The following is a 24,861-nucleotide window of genomic DNA, read 5'->3' as shown; positions in this document are numbered from 1 at the left end:
ATGACAGTGCAGACAGTACAGATGGAAAAACAATTAATATAGATACAAATAAATTGTGATAAACCAATTCTTTTTATTTTTCAGTGGAAGTTTTGAGTTTGTGTTGCTACAGACAGACTTGCCATAAATTTTTTGCTACATTTATATTTAATATGTTTAAAAGAGGGATGAAATAGACTTTAGAAATGCTGGTGAAATATTTATAAAACCACAAAGAAACTATGTAACTGGAAGAGAGGAAAATAACATAGCTCACACATGTTATTAAATATACAAGTCTACCTTTTAACCTGACAGTTTCCCCACAATGCAATTGAGTACACTGCCAGCATGTCACAGATCTGCAACACCTGAGATGGCAGGGGGGGAAAAAGTGATTAAAAGAGGGTGCAATAATGTAATTCTGTCTCTAACATGTTCATCCCAAAATACTCTTGCACATCTGTTCCACACAAAGGCATCCTCTACTACACAAGTTTCTAACAAGTTTCTCCCCTTCATGAAAATATCAGCAAAACACTCTTTCAAGGATGGCACTAAAGTTCAGGATTTCTTCCCTCCTTTTCTCATTATTTCAATATATTCAAGTGCCACAGATGAAAATTTCACAAACCATATGCTACAAAGAGCAACTTAGATGTGGCATTAAAACAATGTCCAGAAAGTCTGTAAGCCTGTGGTAATGTCATCTAGTGAATGCTAATTATGGTGGAAAAGACACTATATAGACACCAATTCATCTGAATAGTAAATGTGATAATAGAATCCACTGATCCTTTCTCAGTGTTTTTATATATACACATACATAAGTTATGCACATAACTGCTTTACTGATTGGTGCCTATAATTCTATATCCTGCTATTTCAAAAATACAAAACATAGGAGTTTATTCAAATCCTCTGGCCTAGAACAATACTGCTATATTACTGTGTATCGGGGTAGTTGCAGTACCAACTTCAGTTCTGTATTTCTCTACATTTCTGATTTTGCCATTCTTACAGTTAATTAAAAACACATTTACAACAATATCTGCCACATTGCTGCAAACTGTGAAGATCTGAACTGTGCGTATTGATAATTTTAAAATATGCTGAGGGTTAAAAACTGAAATACTTACCTATACCTGCTATTATTTTATAAAGATGATTTGCTGAAAAATGGATTAACAGGAGCAGAAAGTCAACTGTGACCAAGATGATGCAAAGGATAACAGAAATCCATTCTTGCAACCGTTTACCTAAAAAAGAGAAAAAATAAGAAAAAATAAATTTAGTGCAAACTGAATGGAGAGGAGGAAGGAGAAGAACACCGCGGAAGAAAGCGGTGGGAAAGAAGTAAAGGAGGAAAAGAAGAAAAAACTACAAGTATATTACAAACACTATTTGTCCTACTAAAAAACTATTTGTCCTACTACTGTGATTCCTTAATAAATCTTGCCCAGAACATAGATGTTAAAGGTATGCAAGTGAGCGGATCAGAAGAAAAAGAAATAACCAATTGCAGTCAGCAAAGTCATCTGCTCAAGGTCTAATGTTTATAATGAGGAAAATAACGCTTGGGTATGGAACCTGACTATCCCAAGGAACTCTCCCATCTTGAAAGCAGTCAACTGCTAGTCTGCATAAAGAAAGGATTAAGCGGAGCTGAAGTTAACCTGTTATTCACTGAGGAGCAAGGTAGTGCTCAAGCAATCCGTCAGAAAACATAAAATAAGGCCTCAGTCTTGCCAAGGGATCCACTGTACTTTTTCTATCTTAGAATCATAGAATATCAGAGTTGGAAGGGACCTCTGGAGGTCATCTAGTCCAACCCCCTGCCCAGAGCAGGACCAATCCCCAACTAAATCATCCCAGCCAGGGCTTTGTCAAGCCTGACCTTAAAAACTTCTAAGGAAGGGGATTCCACCACCTCCCTAGGTAACGCATTCCAGTGTTTCACCACCCTCCTAGTGAAAAAGTTTTTCCTAATATCCAACCTAAATCTCCCCCACTGCAACTTGAGACCATTACTCCTTGTCCTATCATCTGCTATCACTGAGAATAGTCTAGATCCATCCTCTTTGGAATCCCCTTTCAGGTAGTTGAAAGCAGCTATCAAATCCCCCCTCACTCTTCTCTTCTGTAGACTAAACAATCCCAGTTCCCTCAGCCTCTCCTCATAAGTCATGTGTTCCAGACCCCTAATCATTTTTGTTGCCTTTCGCTGGACTCTCTCTCCAATTTTTCCACATCCTCCTTGTAGTGTGGGGCCCAAAACTGGACACAGTACTCCAGATGAGGCCTCACCAATGTCGAATAGAGGGGAACGATCACGTCCCTCAATCTGCTGGCAATGCCCGTACTTATACATCCGAAAATGCCATTGGCCTTCTTGGCAACAAGGGCACACTGTTGACTCATATCCAGCTTCTCGTCCACTGTCACCCTTAGGTCCTTCTCTGCAGAACTGCTTGCCTCACCATTCGGTCCCTAGTCTGTAGCGGTGCATTGGATTCTTCCATCCTAAGTGCAGGACTCTGCACTTGTCCTCCTTGAACCTTATCAGAATTCTTTTGGCCCAATCCTCCAATTTGTCTAGGTCCCTCTGTATCCTATCCCTACCCTCCAGCGTATCTACCTCTTCTCCCAGTTTAGTGTCATTTGCAAACTTGCTGAGGGTGCAATCCACACCATCCTCCAGATCATTTATGAAGATATTGAACAAAACCGGCCCCAGGACCGACCCTTGGGGCACTCTGCTAGATACCGGCTGCCAACTAGACATGGAGCCATTGATCACTACCCGTTGAGCCCGACAATCTAGCCAACTTTCTACCCACCTTGTAGTGCATCCATCCAGCCCATACTTCCTTAACTTGCTGACAAGAATACTGTGAGAAAAAGCTTTGCTAAAGTCAAGGAATAACACGTCCACTGCTTTCCCTTCATCCACAGAACCAGTTATCTCATCATAGAAGGCAATTAGATTAGTCAGGCATGACTTGCCCTTGGTGAATCCATGCTGACTGTTCCTGATCACTTTCCTCTCATGTAAGTGCTTCAGAATTGATTCCTTGAGGACCTGCTCCATGATTTTTCCGGGGACTGAGGTGAGGCTGACTAGCCTGTAGTTCCCAGGATCCTCCTTCTTCCCTTTTTTAAAGATTGGCACTACATTAGCCTTTTTCCAGTCTTCCGGGACTTCCCCTGATCGCCATGAGTTTTCAAAGATAATGGCCAATGGCTCTGCAATCACATCACCGATTCCTTTAGCACTCTCGGATGCAACGCATCCGGCCCCATGGACTTGTGCACATCCAGCTTTTCTAAATAGTCCCAAACCACTTCTTTCTTCACAGAGGGCTGGCCACCTCCTCCCCATGCTGTGCTGCCCAGTGCAGTAGTCTGGGAGCTGACCTTGTTCGTGAAGAGAGAGGCAAAAAAGGCATTGAGTACATTAGCTTTTTCCACATCCTCTGTCACTAGGTTGTCACCCTCATTCAGTAAGGGGCCCACACTTTCCTCGGCTTTCTTCTTGTTGTTAACATACCTGAAGAAACCCTTCTTGTTACTCTTAACATCTCTCGCTAGCTGCAACTCCAGGTGTGATTTAGCCTTCCTGATTTCACTCCTACATGCCCGAGCAATATTTTTATACTCACCCCTGGTCATTTGTCCAATCTTCCACTTCTTGTAAGCCTCTTTTTTGTGTTTAAGATCAGCAAGGATTTCACTGTTAAGCCAAGCTGGTCGCCTGACATATTTACTATTCTTTCTACACATCGGGATGGTTTGTCCCTGTAACCACAATAAGGATTCTTTAAAATACAGCCAGCTCTCCTGGACTCCTTTCCCCCTCATGTTATTCTCCCAGGGGATCCTGCCCATCAGTTCCCAGAGGGAGTCAAAGTCTGCTTTTCTGAAGTCCAGGGTCCGTATTCTGCTGCTTTCCTTTCTTTCTTGTGTCAGGATCCTGAACTCGACCATCTCGTGGTCACTGCCTCCCAGGTTCCCATCCACTTTTGCTTCCCCTACTAATTCTTCCCAGTTTGTGAGCCGCAGGTCAAGAAGAGCTCCACCCCAGTTGGTTCCTCCAGCACTTGCACCAGGAAATTGTCCCCTACATTTTCCAAAAACTTCCTGGATTGTCTGTGCACCACTGCTCTCCCAGCAGATATCAGGATGATTGAAGTTGCCCATGAGAACCAGGGCGTGCGATCTAGTAGCTTCTGCGAGTTGCCGGAAGAAAGCCTCGTCCACCTCATCCCCCTGGTCCGGTGGTCTACAGCAGACTCCCACCACGACATCACCCTTGTTGCTCACGCTTCTAAACTTAATCCAGAGACTCTCAGGTTTTTCTGCAGTTTCATACTTGAGCTCTGAGCAGTCATACTGCTCCCTTACATACAATGCAACTCCCCCACCTTTTCTGGCCTCTCTGTCCTTCCTGAACAGTTTATACCCATCCACGACAGTACTCCAGTCATGCGAGTTATCCCACCCTGTCTCTGTTATTCCAATCACATCATAATTCCTTGACTTTGCCAGGACCTCCAGTTCTCCCTGCTTGTTTCCCAGGCTTTGTGCATTTGTATATAGGCACTTGAGATAACCCGCTGATCGCCCCTCATTCTCAGTATGAGGCAGGAGCCCTCCCCTCTCACACGCTCCTGCTCCCTCCCGGTATCCCGCTTCCCCACCTACCTCAGGGCTTTGGTCTCCTTCTCCCGGTGAACCTAGTTTAAAGCCCTCCTCACTAGCCCTCTTCTCAATATGTGAGGTATTTTCCAAGAAGCTGTGAGAAGAGAGACATCTTGTTACTTTGGTCCATTAGACCTTAAGAACCCCTCATAAAAAAAGTGGACTAGCCTCTGCCTTCCGTTTATCATCTCTCTAAGGAGGTCATGGGAGGAAAGTGCTAGGACTTATTCATTAAAATTGTGTTTTCTAAGTTTTCTACTCCTTTTAAATAATTTAAATCCTAAATAAATAAAATGTAGCATGGGAGACGGTGCATCAGGTGCAAACCTAAGTATCAAGGTCACCCACACATGGGGTCTTCTGCAGTGTCATGGTACCAAATCTTGTCCTGCCACAGTTTAGTAACGCCTCAGATTACCTACAGCAGAGGCAAGTGCCACAAGCTTCAGCTGTAAAGGCTCTAACACAGTGGTGGGCAACTTGTGGCCCATCAGGATAATCCGCTGGTGGGCCACCAAACAGTTTGTTTACATTTGCATGGCCGCCCGCAGTGCCCAGTGGCTGCGGTTTGCCATTCCTGGCCAATGAGAGCTGTGGGAAGCAGCGGCCAGCATGTCCCTGCGACCTGCGCTGTTTCCCGCAGCTCCCATTGGCTAGGAACGGTGAAGTGCGGCCACTGGGAGCTGCGGGCAGCTGTGCAAATGTAAACAAACTGTCTGGCAGCCCACCAGTGGATTACCATGATGGGCCGCAGGCTGCCCACCACCGCTCTAGCACCCGGCTGACCCCAATATACACTCTTCCACTGCCTTCAACTCAACGTTCTGCCCTGGGCCACAGACATCCTACTTCTGAGATTCACTTCTCCCACCTGGCCTCCTAACGGCCAAAGAATCTCCTCCTGGGTTTATGGCCCATCTTCCTCCTCAGCTGGAGGTTTAGAGCAGCAGAACCACCACCATTAGCAGGCTCCCCATACTGCTGTCTGCTGACCAGACACTGCTCTTCAGCTCACCAATCCACAAGGAGCCCAACCCTAAACTTCCAAATTCCACCTCTGATACTTCTCCCAAGCCATTCAAGACGACGGAGCTAGCCATATTAAGGCCTGCAGTCAATTTACCTGATTTATATTACTTAAAGGGGGCACAGAATTTAGAAACTATCCACAGCTGGTGTAAAATCATGTCATCTTTGAACTCAATGAAGCTATCCTGATTTACACCAGCCAACGATCTGGCCCCAGGATTAAATCATCAAAAATCTTAATTCTCAGGCAGACTCAGAGAGAGATGACAAACTGAGGGCAGACGCTAGTCTAGTCCTTATAATTCAGGTTATGTAAGGACTAACTGCCTCGACTAACAAAAACATCTCTTCTTGCACCTTCTGAAAAAATCACCACACAGGCTGAGAGTACAGGAAAAGTGAAAGTATTATTAATTAATGACAGTATTGACTTTGAAGAAGCGCACAGAAATTAGTTAACTCTTTTCAGAAGATCTTGCACTGACTTGCTGGAAATGTAAGTGTCCAAATAGCCACCTCTCCTTATTACAGTGCCACCAACTGACTCTTTGTAAAACCCTAGTTACTGAATTCAGGCTATATAGTTTTGCTGAATTTAAAGAAGCCTTCATAGAAATTGAGAACTAGATTCTGCTCCCATTGACTTCACTGGTGCATGACTGAGTGTTTTAAGATTGTTCTACGCCAAGTTAAAATGTCAATGTTGCAGATATCTATTAAGAAATTTAGAAGCTTTTAATTGCATAAGAACCTACAAGTATAGAAAGCTGGCACCATAAACATCATGCTAAACACAGTGTAGTAGAATCAACCTTCAAATGCATATTACTCTAGTTTTTGCATTTGGAATTAAGTTCCAACATCACATATAGCATAATATTAAATCTCACACAGTGTACTATACGCAATTCTCTACTGGCCCAATCTACTAAAATGATTTATGCACAGAAAGTTTAACTGTATAATAGGGAGACTGCTGCACATTTGCTCCTTCACAAAGAACTCTTGTCATGCAAGTCACTGGTATAAATGCTGTTCGGGCAGATTTTAGACTGGTAAGAGATTTAGAATTTTAAAATAAACCCACCTTCTTTCAGTGCAAAAGGACAACAAACACACTATACGGAATGTATACCATTTCTTGTGCACAAACAAATATATTTTATGGCAATCACATCACAAAAAAACCTCACCAGCATTAAATAAGAGACCTGCCATAACACAGCCTGTTACTCCTCAGAGTATCAGGTAATTGAAATATGATTTTGCCATACTGAAGCACTTTCACCCCCTCACAGTCAGCAACGCCTTCCCTCCTCACTGTATTCATGGTGTTTGTTTTAACAGATTACCTGCACGCCTGTCAATACGTTGATGAACAAATACAGGAGCATTTATGATTAAGATGCCTCTATTCTTCTACATAAAAATAAATACTTACAAGGAAATGTGTTCAGGTTTGTTTTGGTTTCTGCTCTCTGTTTCGTTCGGGAAAAGCGTAAATAAAATTACTGAAAACATTTTTGTGTTTCCTACTTGCAAATATAGAAAAACTTTTGTTTGAAAGGCCTGATTCTGCAAACGGTCTGCCCTCAAAACTTCCCACTGATATCTTGATTGGATACAAGCTACTCATATGACCATTTATGGCTGTAACAGAAATTCAAGAAACATTGCTAGAATGAGCAGATACCAAAAATATGGAGTTGTTTGTTAGCAAGTAGAATTTATATCAATGAAGAAACTATCTTCCACCATTCTGTACATTTAAGTAAGCTTGAAACATTCAGTAACTATAAAATTAGAACCTGATATTTTCCATTTTATTTTGTCTAAGCACGTGTTTCTCTCTCATTTTAGAGTCTCCACCGATTTTCATAAAGTTTCCAATAAAAATTATTTTGTTGAAGCTACAATAAAACAGGGTCTCAAACCCACAATTTAAAGCACATGAAATAACAAAATTACATGGGATTCCAGTATAGCTGTGAAAAGGGGACTGCACAATTTGCTACCAAGCTCCTTTCTCTCACCCCTCCAATCCTGTACCCTTTTACCCTCAGCATCCACCCTCTCCCCTGTTGAAATCAAGAATGCAGAGTAGATATTAAAATTAACTAATACAGTAAGTGAACTGAAGAATTAGTGCCAGTCTAGCAAATTAAACAAGGGAATAACATAATTTTCCCCCCCATTTTTTCCTTTTTTATTACCAACAAATTAGAGGGCTCCAGTAGATTTTATCAAATACTGAGCTCTCCACTCTCTTTCTCAAGCTGTATAAATGCCTTGAACTCCCAAAAGAACATCGCCATTCCTTAGCCCCATGTAGCTCTCTTTCATTTACCCACTTCCACAGCACCATTTTCAAAGATTTGTTACAGCCAAAGGGAACAAAGTGGAAATCCTGAAAGGATCTCTGCAGATTTTTCCAGAATTTTTACTCTGCCCCCTCCACCAACTGTCCATAAGACCTCAACTCCCCTGCTGCCTATATCCTTTATGGATGACTCCTAAGATACTTAAAGATTAAAACAAAGGACAAGCCTCACAAGTCTTCCACAGAAATGCCAGCCATAATAGTTTAGTCACACTATCTGAACACAAAAGGGAAGCCTTACCTTACCTTTGAAGTTGCAAACCTTAGTCAAGTCCAGAAAACAGAAGATAGGCACGACAAAAACATTATATAATTTGTTTCATTACCTACACTCATGCAGACTCATGCTATACAATCTGAGCAGACACACTAAATAAAAAAACAGGTCTCATCTATTAAGTTCAATATATTTTATTTAAAAAAAATAGTATTAAGCTATGCTAAAATAAAATTTATAAACATCTTCATGGAGCAACATTGCAAACATGTAGGAAATAAGAAAAATGTCTCTTTAATGCACAAGCCTTTCAAAACTGGGCCCCAAGTGTTGCGAAAGGCTAACTACAATAGATAGCCTGCAGGCTCCTTTAGAACTGTACAGGCACGGAATGTAAAAAAGAACTACAGTGCTTCTATAGCAGCATCAATTCCAATTGAAGCAAAATAATAGGAAAGAGCACAATATTCTACACTTGTATCACAAAAGGCTAAATTTCAAATATTTGTGTACGGTCACTCAGCCAGATGCTAAAAAAATAGTCATATGTATTTTTTAAATATGATCACATTTTGCAAACTGCAGACTTCTAATTCACGTATGTCTAATTGATGGCAATTTTTTTCCCCCGTTTAAGATACCATTTGCTTTGCTTTCAAATGAGCCACAATTTCTAACTATTTCTGTGGTGCATTTTAACCTAAATAAATCTATGCAGGTATACTTTTGTAATCACTTATTTTGCAGTTTACTAACCTCTACTATCAATTGTATATAGATATGAGATTCCTCGGTGCTCTGGCACAGGACTGCTTTCTTTGAGTAGAACTGTGCCTACAGGGCCATCTCTGTAAGGGTTCACCACTGGTAGATGCTGTGGTCATTATGGTCACACAACTACATTGACTGTGCCATACTTAAAGCTTTCTGTATGTGAACGAAGAGCAGATATGTATAGCGATCACAGTATGAGGTGCTCCTAAACAATGGGCCAGTGTCACAACTGGACTGAGATCAGAAGGTAGCATGCAAAGTCATATGGATGTCACTAAAAATGTCACTAAAATGTCACTAAAATGACTGGTCAAAACCAAGTCCCAGTGTCCTTTATGGAGCCAAACTAAATGCTAGAGATTGCAAGAAACTTCCTAAACTATGAAAGTGCAAAAGTTGCTTAAGATCCAGTCTCCTCCTCTACTGTGTGAGGGAAGAGGGTACGAATTACTTTACAGGAGGAAGCAAAAAGATCACTGAAAGCAGACAGCCTGGGTGAAGGTCCAAGGCACCAAAGGCTGTCTCTGAACCTCAATCTACAGGACAGAGAAGCATTCTCTCTCTCTAAGGCTATGTCTACACTGCAAATTACTTCAGTATAATTTACGTTGCTAAGGGATGTGAATAATTCACATCCCGAGTGACATAAATTATACCAACCTAAGTGTCTATGTAAACAGTGCTATATCGACGGGACAGCTTCTTCTGCCGATATAGCTACAACCTCTCACAGAAGCAGGAGTTATTAAGCAGACAGCAGAACTCCCTCTAGTTGGCTTAAAGCATCTTCACCAGAATATCACCTAGTCTGACCTCCTGTATAACACAGGGCACAGAATTTTACTTAGCAATTCCTGCGTCGAGTTCAGCAACTTTTGGATGAACTAGGATATCTTTTAAAAAGGCATCCAGTCTTGAAGTCATGATTTAAAGTGACAAAGAATCAACCACTTCCCTAGGTAAGTTATACCAATGGTTAATTATCCTGCGTTCATGACTGTATGCAGGGCAAAACTATTCTGCTCAGGAGACATACTGAAGTTAATACAGAACAGTCTAATCTGCCAGTTCCAGCTGACTTTGAGAAATAAATTTATACTAAGGAGATAGGGCACAACATACTCCCTTGCATAAGAGCAGGAAGTGATATACTGTCTCATATTGGTGAATGTTACTACCTATTTCTCTCTCAAGATCAATGGTGGGCAACCTGAGGCACGTGGCCCATCAGGATAATCCACTGACGGGTTGCGTGACAGTGTTTACATTGACCATCTGCAGGCACAGCCGCCCGCAGCTCCCAGTGGCCGTGGTTTGCCATTCCCGGCCAATGGGAGTTGCGGGAAGCGGCACGGGCCGCAGGGATGTGCTGGCCACCGCTTCCCACAAGTCCCATTGGCCGTGAACGGTGAACTGCAGCCACTGGGAGGTGTGGGCGGCCGTGCCTGCCGACAATCAACGTAAACACTCTCTCGCAGCCCGCCAGCGGATTACCCTGACGGGCTGCAGGTTGCCCACCGCTGCTCTAGATTCTTATATCTAACACCACAGGATAGACTTTGATTCCTTAAAATATGTGCCCATTACTGTGTCCGATAGGCATCAGCCACGTAACCCAATACAAAGTGTCAGGTTTGGAAAGAGTACCTTTTCATGTTCATGTACTGGGTGTCACAGTGAGCTGAGACACAAGTAACAAAGAACACGCACACACTAACAAATGAAGACCAAGTGACATGATGTACAATACACAATCAAATTCTGTAAATTAATGATAGTGTGTCTAGAATATACTGTACTTGAAAATAAACTAAAATAGGTTTAAAAGCATGAATTTTCAGCCACGTCTTTTAAGATGCCAATTGTATGAGACTACCACTACACAAAATATAACAAATATCTAACAAACCTCTTGTTAATTGATTTACCCACCTTTAATCTTTTAAGGCTAGACAATGCAATGAATAATACATTCAAAAAAATATAAACACTTTTCATCCCAAAGTACTTTAGAAACTTTGGTTGTTGTAAAACAGGGGTTCTCAAACTTCATTGCACCATGACCCCTTTGGACAATAAAAATTACTATGCAACCCGAGGAGTGGGGATTGAAGCCTGAGCCAGCCCAAGCCCCCCAGTGGGGAGGGGGCCAAAGCCGAAGCCCAAGGGCTTCATCCCCAGGCAGGGGGCTAGGGTTGCCAGGAGTCTGGTTTTCGACCGCAATGCCTGGTCAAAAAGGGACCCTGGCGGTTCCAGTCAGCACCACCAGCCAGGCCGTTAAAAGTCTGGTTGACAGTGGAGCAGAGTCCCAGGGCTAAGGCAGGCTCTGCATTGCTCCTGGAAGCAGCCCCCAGGTCCCTGCGGCCCCCTAGGTGCTGGGGCAGCCCTGGACTGGGACGTTCCACACGCTGCCCCCGTCCTGACTACCAGCTCCACAGCTCCCATTGGCCAGAAACTGCGACCAATATGCACTGTGGGGGGCGGCACCATGCAGATCCACCTGCCTGCCCATGCACCTAGAGGCTGCAGGGATCTGGGGGCCACTTCTTCAGAGCTGCAGTAAGCTCTGCTGGGACCCCACACCCGAACCCCCTGGCCCAACCCGGAGTCCCCTCCCACACCCCAAACCCTTCATCCCCAGCCCCACCCCAGAGCCTGCAGTCCCAGCCCAAAGCCCATACCCCCTCCTGTACCCGAACTCCCTTTCCCAGCTCAGTGAAAGTAAGTGAAAGTGGGGAAGAGTGAGCGACAGAGTCAAGTGAGGATAGAGTGAGCGGGGATGGGGCCTCGGAGAAGGGGTGGGGCACGGGTGTTCGTTTTTGTGTGATTAGAAAGTTGGCAACCCTACAGGGGACCTGTAACAGGAGTCCTGATGCCCAGGGCTAAAGCCCTTGGGCTTTGGTCTCAGGCCTCAGCAATTCTAAACCAGCCCTGGCAACCACATTAGAATGGGGCAGTGACCCACTTTGGGGTCGCGACCCATAGATTGAGAACCGCTGTTGCAAAAAAATGACTGAGTAGCACGAATAATTTAACCCAACTGTGAAATGCCGTTAATTTGAGTTCAAATTCATTTGAGTTCAAACTTAGAAATACTGGACTTTTGAAACAAAACCCCCTTTTAGGAATATAGTCCTACGTTAGACATGGGTGAACTATGATTTTAAATTGAGATCAGATGTTGGCATGGATAATTGGTTCAAAACATGTGACCAAAAAAGAATGAACTCATGAGAAAGGGGATTGTTTGTGTTAAAATTGTAGAGACCCTGGGAATATCAGTGTAATCTTATTTAAGATTTGGGTGTAGGAAATAGAAATTTAAAAAACTATGGTTAATTGGGTACCCCCAAGTGCAGTAAAAAATTGGTTTGTTTAATTAGGCAGAAATATGGCAAAGTTAGACCAGAAGAAAATCACAAAGAGAGCAGATTTCACTGTTTCATCTGGTCTTAGTTAATAACTAGCAATGATTGTACTTGTTTGTTATAATGTAAAAAAAGCAAGGTTTTGTAGGGGTTTCTTTGTCAGAGCTTTTCCTTACCCTTCCTGAATCACACCATGATGGGAAGGTATCTCCCAGACCGGATCCTGTTGCAACTATTTCGGCCAATACTTATAACAGTATTGTGGCTAGGATATAGAATAAAAGACTGTAAATATATATTTATATTGGTATTTTGGATGTAATCAACACTTGGTTTTGGACTAATAAAGGAATACTTGTGTGGAAATTGAGTCATGGAAAATCTTAATAAAATTATTAGGAAAATTATTTCCAGCACTTAGGTCAGGTAGACTGGAAGACACAATTGCTTATAAAAACCTAGTCACAGTAATGTTTAAGATGGACTTTCAAATGACTAATTCACCTTCTTCCCCAAAAGCAAAAGCAACCAGATTTTAAACAACATCATAATATATTTTTCTGACAAGACTCAATTGAACATCTGCATGTCAGTTAAATAAAAAGTTTAAATACATTTGAAACGATATTTGGTTAATTTATAGATAACTATACACACCCAAAATACATGTCTATATCCCCAGAATGGTTAACCAAAGTTTTAATCAGTTAAAATACTATAATATTCTAAATTTCCACATTAAATCTGAAGCGGTCTACATTAGAGAAATTTTCACTGAAGCAATGATTGATGTAGTTACACTGATGCACATCCCTAAATTAAACTAGACACGTAATTCACACTGAAGTAAACCCAACTTTATACTAGTGAAACATGTCTATGTTGGGGAATTACATTAGCCTAACTGTACCAAATTAGCTACAGAAGAGCAAATTTCCCTAATGTAGACTGGGCCTTATTTACTCCTCAAAAAAAAAAAAAAAAAAAACAGGGAAAAATAAAATCCACCACATAACAGAATACATTAGAAGATCCAAACACCAGACATGCATCCTTACCTGGTATAAGTTTTTATTCAACACGTAGTGTTCAATATTGATCTTAGATACATGGGGGCGCATCTCCAAACATCTTGTAACTATTGTAATAGTAGCTGATTTTGCAAACTACGGTTACACACCAGTATCTGATGTCAACATTACGCATAATGTACTTTTAAAAGTATTCGCCTCTCTCTTTGTATACTATCTTTTTCTCCATTAAACAGATGTGATCCAGAATTTAGGAGCTTTGCATTCATCATGATTCAAAGCCCTCATTTGTTTAAGAAAAATCTCTCTATGTCCATGTGTTTCTTTAAAATGCATGTTCTAATAACCCTGTTTCCCAGGTAGCAGACAGCTGAATTGGCAGACGAGATTTTTGTGAAATAGACAACTCCAGAAGAACTCAGACCTGAGGGAATACCACAATTTATTAACTCAGATTGTGAAACATTACATTTATTACTCTTCTATCAACACGGAGCTGTTCCATAAAGGTAAATTTGGAATTAGAAAGCTGTGTTAAAATGGCAGCTGAAGGAAGTTTAATGCAGTAGATCATAAAATTGTAACATGTTTACTCAATTCCAAAGACTTTCAAATCTACTTTAATTAAAAAAAAAACCCTCCTCCCATGCTTCAGCATCCAACTTTGACGTTATCAATTCAAAAACTAAATAAAAATATATATTTGAAAGATTCTCTTACAACTGACCAGTAAGCAACTCAGTGAACATTGCTGGCTTTCAAATGATATTTAAGTCTTGGAGAGAAAAAACTCTTCCAAAGAATAATAGACTTTTTTTATTTTATCTTCAATGGTCGTATTTCCATAATATGAACTGCTTGATAGTCCCTTTCCCTTTAAATTATTTTTTAACCATACAGGCAGTCACATCTGATTTCTGATTTTCCTTACCTTACTTTTCCTTTCAATTACTTCAGTTCTTAATACGAACAATAAGAGTGCTCATCGCATGTCCTCTGTGGGACTCCTGGAACTTAGATACTCTATAGACAGGTGCATAGACAAGGATTCAAAGTCTTTGTTCCACTGTCCAGACAGAATATGTTTAATCTTTTTTCTACCTTTTCTATGCCATTTAAACTTTAACCTAGTAGTAAGTTTTACTGCCTTGATTCACAATTCAAAGGTTTAAAGATGAAAAGTCCTTGCCTTGGAACATAGCTTGAAAACTTCATTCTTAGTCTTTATTTCTTTTGAACTTCTTCTTGCGGTTTTTGTCTTTATTTTTCCAGGGTTCCAACTTTACAGTATAGCACTTTCCAAACCTAGCAGCAGGGCTACTCAGAGGGAAGAAAAGTGGAGCAAAAGTCACTGGAACCAGCTCACCCTAATGGAAAAATATTTAAATTGCTGACTGAGGCTACATCGTTTCTGATGTAGAGGGTTAGTCGGTGCATTTTTTTTCTGTACAACAAGCTACTGCAAGTCCCTTATATACCAATTACATACATACATCTTGATCTGCTAAGGCATCAAATGTGGGACAAGGACGAAAACAAAGTAGTAGTGGAACCACGCTTTGCAACATGCCCAACTTTTCCCATAAATTCATTATTTCATTATTCACAATTTTGAAATAATAATCACTCGCAAATGTGGAAGAACAGCAAGTTTATATGTATCAAGCTGGTTGGGTGTCTGATATGAAACACCCTGTATGAGGAGGAACCGTTCAAAGAGTTGTTAAAATATCCTTCATTCATTGCAGCTAAAACATCCAGGTTCTGGAAAATTCAATAAATTTCCTGGGGTGTAAATGGTGTTTATGGAACACATGTGCCTCTAGGATGTTTGCAGGACCTACTTGTGGGCTGAAAGCAGCAGGGGGAAATGTCTGGTCTTATGGGACATGTAAGATAAAGAGACTGAGCACAGAGTCATTCTGCTCCAAGAGTATTTCTTTCTATTTATTATCAGTGTAATAATCCTGCCCTGTGCACAGGTAATTCAACATCAACAACCCCTCTGTTACATGGGTAGCAACAGAGGGCTCATACATAAACCTCCCAACCCATTAAAACAGCCCCATTCCCAATTTACAGCCCATTCCTCTGGCCCCTTGTGTGGCTGCACAGGGGATCTGTTGTTACTGTGGTCCTAGGCACTATAACTATTACTGCTACTCACCACAGATGGGAGCTCTCTTAAGAAATGGGAGGTTTCACTACTTACCCCCAACCTGTCTCTTCACCTGTACATTGGTTTAGGGAAGAGGGAGTGCTGGAGACTGTATATTGCCCGCTTGCTCTCACACAATGAATTCCCCTTCAAAACGATCGACTAGGAGACCTCAGTTTAAGGCTTCCTCAACAGACTTAGTCAGCTATGAAAACCAGTATTCCCTCCCCCACTGCTGGGAAATCTGTAAGGCCTGGAGAATGCTCCCCAAAGTGCAATTACCATATACAGCAGTCGAAGTAGAGGATGTGCAGTCTGCACTTCAGGGCATGGGTCTTGCACAGGTGACTACATAAAAATAAAACCAGCTTTATACAGTGAGAGACATAGGGCTGCAAGTTGCTTGGAATAAGGAGCAGCCCCCAGAGCCAGTGTTCCAAGGCAGGCCATGGAGTTTTCAAGGGCTCTACAACCTTTGAAGATAGAGCCCAGTGCTGGCCAAAACTATCTGGTCTCTATCACTAATAGCCTTCACATCCCATCACACTAAACCCAGATTTGACACCAAACCATCAGAAAGGTATTTCTAACCGTTCTGGTGCCATTAAATTTTCACATCAAAACCATATCATATTTTTAAAAATATTTTCTCAAATGTAAAAATGCAACATTTTAAGAGTGGCCTCTAAATTATACCACGACTTTATTAAAATTACCTTCATCCATGGGTACTTCGAGATCAAGAATTCAGGGGCAGTCATAAGATGCTTCAAGAAAGTAAAGATTGCTTGTAGATGCTGTTACATTTTCTCACATTGTTCAAGTTATTTTAGTGTTGCTATGTACACTTTGATAAAATTATCGCTATCGGTTGAAAGGGAGATCTAATGAATGTCCTCTTCAACAAGGTGAAAGCCATCACGAAGGCAGGATTACAGCACACAGACTGTCAGGTAGCAATGTGATAATGCTACTATTACAAGCACAAATCCGGAAGCTATAAAAAGCATTTAAAGTAATTATGTAAAGGATATGCCCTCACACTCTGCCATTTAAATACCATTTAACTCATCATTTAAATTTACTAACAGATGTAAACTCGGATCAAACACAAAAACGATGTCAATCAGTGCATTCTCTGTTCTTTTCAAGAAATTTCAATTTTAATTTATTCAGTCAGCACAACCTTCTAAAGTGCTTCATTCACTATTAAATTTAGATTTACAGCCAGACAATTAAAAATTTAAAGGGCATATGTACACTATACTTAGTCATAGTATATTTTTTAATTGGAAAAGTTGGTAAAGGTCTTCCTAACCCTCAGGAAGGAGGCCCTTGAAGAGTGGAGTGGAGGACCAGACAAAAGTACAATAGGATTGTGCTTTGGGAGGGCGAGCCAAAGGTGTTGTCCAAACTAGAACAAAATTAGTTCTCAAAAATGGTTCAAAGTCCTTCTCAATCCCTTTTTGGCCTATTTTTGTGGAGCTTTCCATATGCTGAGCAGTTCACCAACATTATCTCCATGCCTTCTTGCATTTTCACTATTTCCCCATGAATTGGATCGGTCTCATTTAGGGCACAATCCAGAAAATACCTCCCACTAGTCCCATGTTCATCACTGTATATATATATATATATGGGAGGGGATGGTGCAGCAGGTGAATTAATAGGAAACAAGGTGAGGCAGGAAAAGACAGGGGACATTGAAAAGGAAGGAAAGGGAGGGAAGAAGACAGGAGAGATGGAAGAAGCATGGAGTCTGGCAGCGGAAGGATTGAATCTACCTAGAGTTTTATAGTGCCACCCATCACTGGTATCCAAGCACCTTCCACATAATAGCAATAGCTACGGACTTCATTGAGTCTCTGACACGTCTCCCTTTTCAGGGTCAAAACTCTTCTTGAGGTACAGAGACTGTGAGGGAAGAGATCAAAGCAATCAGCCAATCAGAGGAGGAAAAAACAGCCAGAGTCCACACTGGAGAAAAAAGGTTGTGATCATGTGTAGAGCCCTGCAAATCCATGAATATCCACAGATGTGGATATCCATGGACCATTTTTGCAGATCACAGATCAGATGCGGGTACAAGTTTTGTATCTGCACAGGGCTCTAATCACGTGCATCCAGACCTTTCTGAATACACCCTTGTGCTGCTGCCACCTCCACTACAATCCTTTGCTCACCTCTTTCCCCCCCTCTAGGGCTTTTCTTTTAAGACTAGCACAAATAAAAATAAAACCAAGATTACATGATTCAAAGGAAAGATATCAAGACACTAACAAGAAAGAAAAAATGAGAGAGTGCCAGATGGGTCATTGCCATGCCTTAACCACACTGCCATAACTCTGCTCATGGACCTTAACTACACCTCTGACATAGGTATGCGCATCTCACTTGCGCCTTTACTACATCAGCTGGGTTCTAGACGGCAGTGTATTTTTTTACTGTTGTGCACAACATAATCCACAGAAACAGAGTCTGTGAGTTTCTCCTCCAGGGGCTGTAAGATTAGCTGAGGAATATGTAAACAAAAGGAAGACTACAGAAATATACAAGATGTCGTTTGAAAATCCTGCAGAGAGATTTTTTTTCTTCGCTTATATATAAAAGAAGGCCTGATGGGTTTGAGGTTTTTCCTGCTTGTTTTATACTTGAGAAATATGAGATACCTCAAGTCCGTTCTTCCCAGATCTTGCTGAAAGACCTATAGATCATATATTTTGAACTTTAACACTTTAATGGAAGGGTGAGGAAAATATTCCTTTCTCCCAATGTCAGCTGAAGAATAAGTATTAACCCCACACACAAAAATTTTAACACAGCAATTTAAAATTTCTTTCCCTTCTCATTTCCTCTGCATTCCTTCTCTTGGCTCTTGTGTTGTCATCATTTCACTAGTTCTCTCGTAATCATACAGTTTTCCAAACACAACATGACTCAAATCTCCAGTGTAAAAAACAAGCAGAAAACAAACCTTTTAAGCACCTTCTACATTATAAAGCAGCAATAATGGGCACAAACTGATTTTTTTCACCTTGTAGGTCATTTTTTAACAAAAAGGAGACGAGTTGAATCGTGAATGATGGAGGCATGATGTTATGAGTTTTCATGGTATTTGAGGATTTTCTCATCTTGTTGCTCTGGAAGCAAGGAGATAGTATATAGAACTCACTACACAAGACGGAGAAGTCACTCACCTTGCAAAGTAACTGGAGTTCTTTGAGATGCATGTCCCTGTGAGTGCTCCACTTCAGGTGCACATGCACCCCAGGTGTCTCTGATTGGAGAATTTCGACAGCAGTGCCCGTTCGAACTACACATGTGTCCAACTCATCCTCGTGCCTCAGACCAAAAATAGAAAGGGCTGCACGGGCAAACTTGCCCCAGTTCCTTCTCCACCATATAGGAAACTCTGATGCAAAGGAGAAGGAGGGAAGGTAGTGGAACATCCATAAGGACACACATCTGGATCTCCAGTTACTGCACAAGGTGAGTAACCACTGTTCCCTCTAAGCTGTGCGCGTGCACACTCGCACACAGATTCTAAACCCCGCGCACATGGGGAAACACTGCACGCACATTTGTCTCACGTCCTGACCACACATCGTCCAGGACACCCACTCACCATCACCGCCAAAGTCCCGGGGCTGGCGTGGCGGCACTTCCTGAGGCAGCTCCCGGTGGCACGCCCGCCCTCTGGCAGAAGTCTGCAGAGCAGGCGGCTCCCTTCTGCCCAATCAGAGCTGCAGGGGCGGGGCTTGAAGGTGCCACCTCCCCCCCCGACCCAACCAGATCCGACCCTAAGAGCCAGAGGGACCTGCTGGCTCTTAGGGTCTCTGCATGCTGCCAGCACCTGCAAGCCCCGCTCTGGGGCTCCGGCAGCTCCCACTGGCACTTTTCCCAGCCAATGGGAGCCACGGGGCTCACACTTGTGGTGGGCACAACACATGGAAAGTGGAGACCCCACCCCTCACCGCTCTGACCCTAGGAGCCAGAGACCTCCAGCAGGGCTGGTGAGTGCGGCCAGGGAAGGGGGCAGGGTGTGGTGGAGTGAGTGTCTGGGAGGTGTGTGGGAGGTGCTGGGCTGTGAGGGTGTGGAGGGCACTGGGCAGTGGGGGAGGTTTGTGTGTGTCAGGGCACTGGGCGTCTGTGTGGGGCATTGTTTAGTTGTGGTGGTGGGGCTGTGTGGAAAGCACTGGGAGGGAGGAGAAATCTGTGTGTATTGGGAAACTAGCGAGTGGGGGGTTCTGTGTGGGGTGCTGGGCAACTGGGGTGTGGCGGTGTGCACAGCACTGTGCATTTGTGTCAAATATGCAGGGTTGTGGGGGGGCTCTGGACATAGTAGGTTCAGGGGGTGCAGGGCAGGGCAGGGGAGCTGTGTGGCTCTCTTCTCCCCTCCCCCCTGCCCCCCGCTTACCCAATGTGTCCTGAAATTTCACTCTTGCGATCTGGTCACCATATTTACGGGCGACTTTTGACATTGTTCGCCCGCTATCTATCAACACAGCCAGATTCTACTAGCTGGCAAGGGGGGGAAAGGGAAAGGAGGGCAATGAATCGTACCCCTCACGGCCAGCATTTTTAACGTGGAAAGCTGATCACGTCGGGACGGTCGGGCGGGGGGGGACCCACACACCTCCTTGTAGTCTGTTCATTTGGCTGTGTACAAACTCAAGTACGTGCGAATAAGTCAAAATGCCTGGCCGTAGTTGCTAAGGAACTGCAAAGATTTCCCAGAAATGAACAAAGGTAAGTGTTGTTTTCATGATTGAAATCTTTCAAAGGCATTGGACTTCATACATTTACTCATGATGTTTTACCATTTTCCAACTTTTTTTGCCACAGATACATGGACGTGATCGGAGCTATGCGCAAACTTCCAGTATCCTGATCTGAATGATCTCCCGTTTGCCTTTTTGTCGAGTCATGCTGTTAAGAGCATTGAAATAGTAGCCATATAATAAAAGTATTAATTTTAAATAAACCAATCTGGTAAAAAAAATCAATCCCAAAATGTCACTGTCTAGAGGTCAAAAGCGTAAAAGAACCGCGACTTCATTTAACTCTGGATGGCTGGATGAGACTACAGAGACGGTTACACCGAAGTCACACAGTGCAATGCCTGTTAAACTTTGTGAAATAGTCACGTATGATGAGGACAACGAAGTGGTTTGTGCATATTGTCAAGATGCCAGAGCTCTGGAAAAATTTTCAACAGGAAGAATGTGGAACGATGTATGGAAGTTGGATTTCTTAAAGTGTCATCTGTCAAATAAGTCTCATTTAGATGGTGTAACAAGACTTAGAAACAAAAACCCTTCCTTCCGGTGCGGATTGCTTAGCATGATTCTTGAAAGTCCAGCTGAAAAGCAGAGGCGGCAACTGGGGTACGCAAGCACTCAAACCCAGAAGAAATCAAGGTACTTATTGACAATGTGTTGTTGGCTATTAAAATGAACAGCTCAATGCTTTCTGTTCAGGATATTAATGACCATATTGAAAAGTATGTGCGCATACCAGCGAGCTGGAGAAGTAAAAATTGTGCTTTTGAATTTCTTGAAATTATCACCTGCATTGTCCAAAACGACCTCATGCATGAAATAGCATCAGCAATGTGTCATACTCTAGCTGTTGATGAAAGCACTGATATATCCACTAACAGATACTTGACACTTTAAATATAGATCCATAAATTCTGCAAACTATAAAACTTCGTTTGGTGGACTATTACGATTGCAAGAATGTGATGCTGTTTCAATAGTGTCTGCAATCAAAGACTTTTATAAAAAACACCAACTTGATCTAATGAAAATGGTAAGGTTCACATCTGACGGTGCCTCCGTGATGTTGGGCAAACTCAATGGCGCAGCGGCTCAGCTGAAACATGATATTCCACACTTAGTCCAGCAACATTGCATTACACATCGGGAAGACTTGGGGGATTTCCGATGCATGGAAAGAGGTCAAGCTGATAAGAGACATCGAAACCTTAATGAGAACTGTCTACATGGTGTTCTGTCAGTCATCCAGGAGAAAATGCAAATTTCAGGAAATAGTGTATGCTTCTGAATGCGAATCAGTGGCTTTCAGGCCACTCAGTGAAGTGCACTGGTTATCTAGGCACTTTGCACTTCGAGCAATTATTCGCAACTATAATCCTCTTCTGGAATATTTTGAGCAAGACAAAGATACTGATCCAGTTTCTAAATACTGCCACAAAAAGCTGAATACCGAATAACATTAGATGTTTTGAATGATGTTTTGTCGGAGCTGGTTTCACTATCCACGCTGCTCCAGAAACGGGGCCTTACACCTCTTGAAGCATTTCACCTCGCCCAAGGTAAACTGAACTAGAGCAGAAGACAGTACCTTGGAGATTCAGTCTTATGGAGTGACAAATTTAAGGCTGTCTTAGATATGAGCTCTCAAGAAAATAATGAAACTGATACCATTTCCATAACAACTTTCATAAACATCTTGTGTGCACATTTGACAGACGGGTTTCCAGAGGATGAAGTCCAGGAGTGGTCCGCTTTTGATTGTGCAGCAATAGTTAAGTGTGATTTCAATTTTGAAATTCATCAGGTCAAATCCCTATGTTCAAAATACAAAGACTTTCTTGCTGAGGAGATTGTTATAGTCAGTCAGTACGACTTCAAGTTTGCAGTAGCCAAAAGAATCAAAAGCCAATTAGTTTTAAGTTTTCCGGATATGGTGACAGTTGCTCACCAGAACGAACAGTTTCAGGATCTTGCAAAGTTGATGGATATTGGAGGAACATTCCTAGCATCAAGGGCAGACTGTGAGCGTGGCTTTAGCTTAATGAACACTCTAAAAACCAAACTATGGAATCGTTTACAAGTAGGTCATTTGGGCATGCTGATGTGTATTAAGAGTTACCAGCTGGATGGAGGACTGATAGATCTGGACAGAGTTTATACCGAATGGGCAAATGAAAAAGATCGCAGGGAAAAACAGTAAGGTTAGTTTAGCAGTCTTTGACATTTTGACCAATAAGGAAATTAAAATGCATTTGTAATTACATATCTTATTCTTGGCTGATAATCATTTATTGATATTTTTTAAGAAAATTTTAAATTTAAAACACAAACTCTTGTTTCTCTTTTTTTACTTATGATGTCTCTATCTGAAAACCCATATAAATTGACACAAATTGAAAATTAAAACTTTTAAAATGTATAAGCATTTTACTTGCTTGGGCGCATTTGCCTCATGGCGCACAAATTTGCACAGAAGAAATTTTTTGCGTACACGGCCTGTCAAAAATTAGAGGGAACACTGTGAGTAACCTTGTCTTCTTCTTCGAGTAGCATCCCTCTGGGTGCTTCTCCTCAGGTGATTTCCAAGTAGTATCCATGAAGTAGGGAGCTTTGGTTCAGAGTCCAGTGCTGAAGCCAACTCTGCACTCCCAAGGACTGCATCCGACCTAGAAGAACGAACCACTACATAATGCTTGGAAAAAAGTATGTATCGAAGTCCAAGTAGTAGCTTTCACATCTCAGCAATGATAATGTGTTTAAGTAATACCATAAAGGTAGACAGAGACCTCATGGAATGGGCTAACACCCTAGGAGGAGGTTGTATATCGGCAGATGCATAAAAAGAAATCATACGCTCCAAAATCCACCTCAAGTGTCACTGGGAAGAGACCGTGGACCCTTTGGATGTAACAGAAAATGAGATGAACAGCCTGGGAGACCTTTTAAATGATTTGGTTCTGCCCAGACAGAAGAAAAATGCCCTCCTGACATCAAGAGTATGGAAGGCAGCATCTTCCCTAGTCTGATGTGGCTTCAGGAAAACAAAAATGGAGATGGATGACGTAGTTGATGTGAAACAATACCTTCAGGAAACTTGGGATGTGGACATAACTAAACATCATCTTTGAAAAACATTGTTTAATGTTTTCTCCGCAATGCTTTCACCTGAAGAATAAATGTGCTTTCTTATAAAGGGCTGCCTGGCAACTTATAACTGTTGGCAATTATGCTGTTCATAAGATTTCTGAAAGAAACCAAAGCACTGGCCCGTTTAGACAGTCTGGCTTGGTAGGAATAGCACAGTGTAAGCAGGGAACTATGCAGCCTGTCAGGAGGGAGAAAGATGTGGATCTCTGCCCAAAAGAGGTGACAGCTAAGGATCCAGGAGCCTCGTGTGGGTGTCCTCAAGAGACCATGCAGGGGGAATACAGGTGCAGTTGCCCTCTACTGTGACAACCTCAACAAGCTGATTATCTGTCTCTTACTATGCCACATAAAATTTCTGCAGATAGTCAAAGTGGGAGGATTTGCAGAAACTGTAACACTCAAGGAAGATCATTCATTTTTACCAAGTTGACTCAAGCAAACAAAGAAAAAACATACCATTTGAGGGTCACAATGTAAGGTATATAAAAGGGGTTCTAGATTTAGTGTTATTAGTTTGGTTAAATTGGGTGAGATTTGTATCCCGAAGTGTCCAAATCCCTCAAAGGGTGGGAAGAGGATTATTGACATGAAAAATTAGAATATGCTGAATTAGTACCTAATGGTTTCACCTCAGCCTTGATTAAATATACATGGACAGTTATAGTGACATAGGCCTTTAAGATACTGAATAGAGGGTGTGCTTCCAGACACAAAGCAAGAGGTCACATCTGGAAAGGACAATTTATGTTCTTTATAGTGGCTCGGCATGGCCTAAGTCTCAATATAATCTCTGATAGCTATTGCAATTGGTTCAGTGGAGACAACAAAGGGAAGATGGTGGTGCTCTTTAAGAAGAAAGCTTCTGCTGTTATGTGCCATTCAAACGAAGGAAAACTGTAGAACAGTTGGACAAAGGTTATAAAGCGATGTCCAAAATTCAATTTCTCTACTACTACTGAATGATAGCCCCAAAGAACCCTGTTGAATGTCTTCTCTGCATCTAATGCTAGGAGGTAGCCACATTAATTCACTTGGTTAACTTGATCAATATGCTTAAATGCTTGTTAAATTGTTATGAATTGTGCCTGCTCATTGAATAAAGCCAGACTGGTCAGCATGAATGAGTAGTGGTAGGGCAAAATAAAGTTGGTTTGCTAAGACTTTCACCAGTATTTTATTCATCAAGATTAATTAATGTATTAATCCTTGGAGCCCACTTATAGAACCTGCACAAAAAATGTGGCATTATGTTTAAAAGGGACGATGAAAGAGGAATCTTTGGTCCTCCTGCATCAC

General features: G+C 42.0%; 1 protein-coding gene across 1 annotated transcript in view; it reads right to left on the bottom strand.

Moving 5' to 3' along the window:
• The window catches only part of LOC144272987 (plasmanylethanolamine desaturase 1-like), a 73,526-nt gene that overhangs the window by 32,978 nt on the left and 15,687 nt on the right, over positions 1 to 24,861 (bottom strand). Inside the window, exon 3 of the mRNA XM_077831422.1 lies at positions 1,119 to 1,238. Within this exon, the coding sequence (XP_077687548.1) occupies positions 1,119 to 1,238 (120 nt within the window). The remainder of the gene's footprint in view (positions 1 to 1,118; positions 1,239 to 24,861) is intronic.

Source organism: Eretmochelys imbricata, chromosome 12 (assembly GCF_965152235.1).
Source record: "Eretmochelys imbricata isolate rEreImb1 chromosome 12, rEreImb1.hap1, whole genome shotgun sequence".
In the NCBI taxonomy this organism is placed as follows: Eukaryota; Metazoa; Chordata; order Testudines; family Cheloniidae; genus Eretmochelys; species Eretmochelys imbricata.
This window is presented reverse-complemented; position numbering and strand designations above follow the sequence as displayed.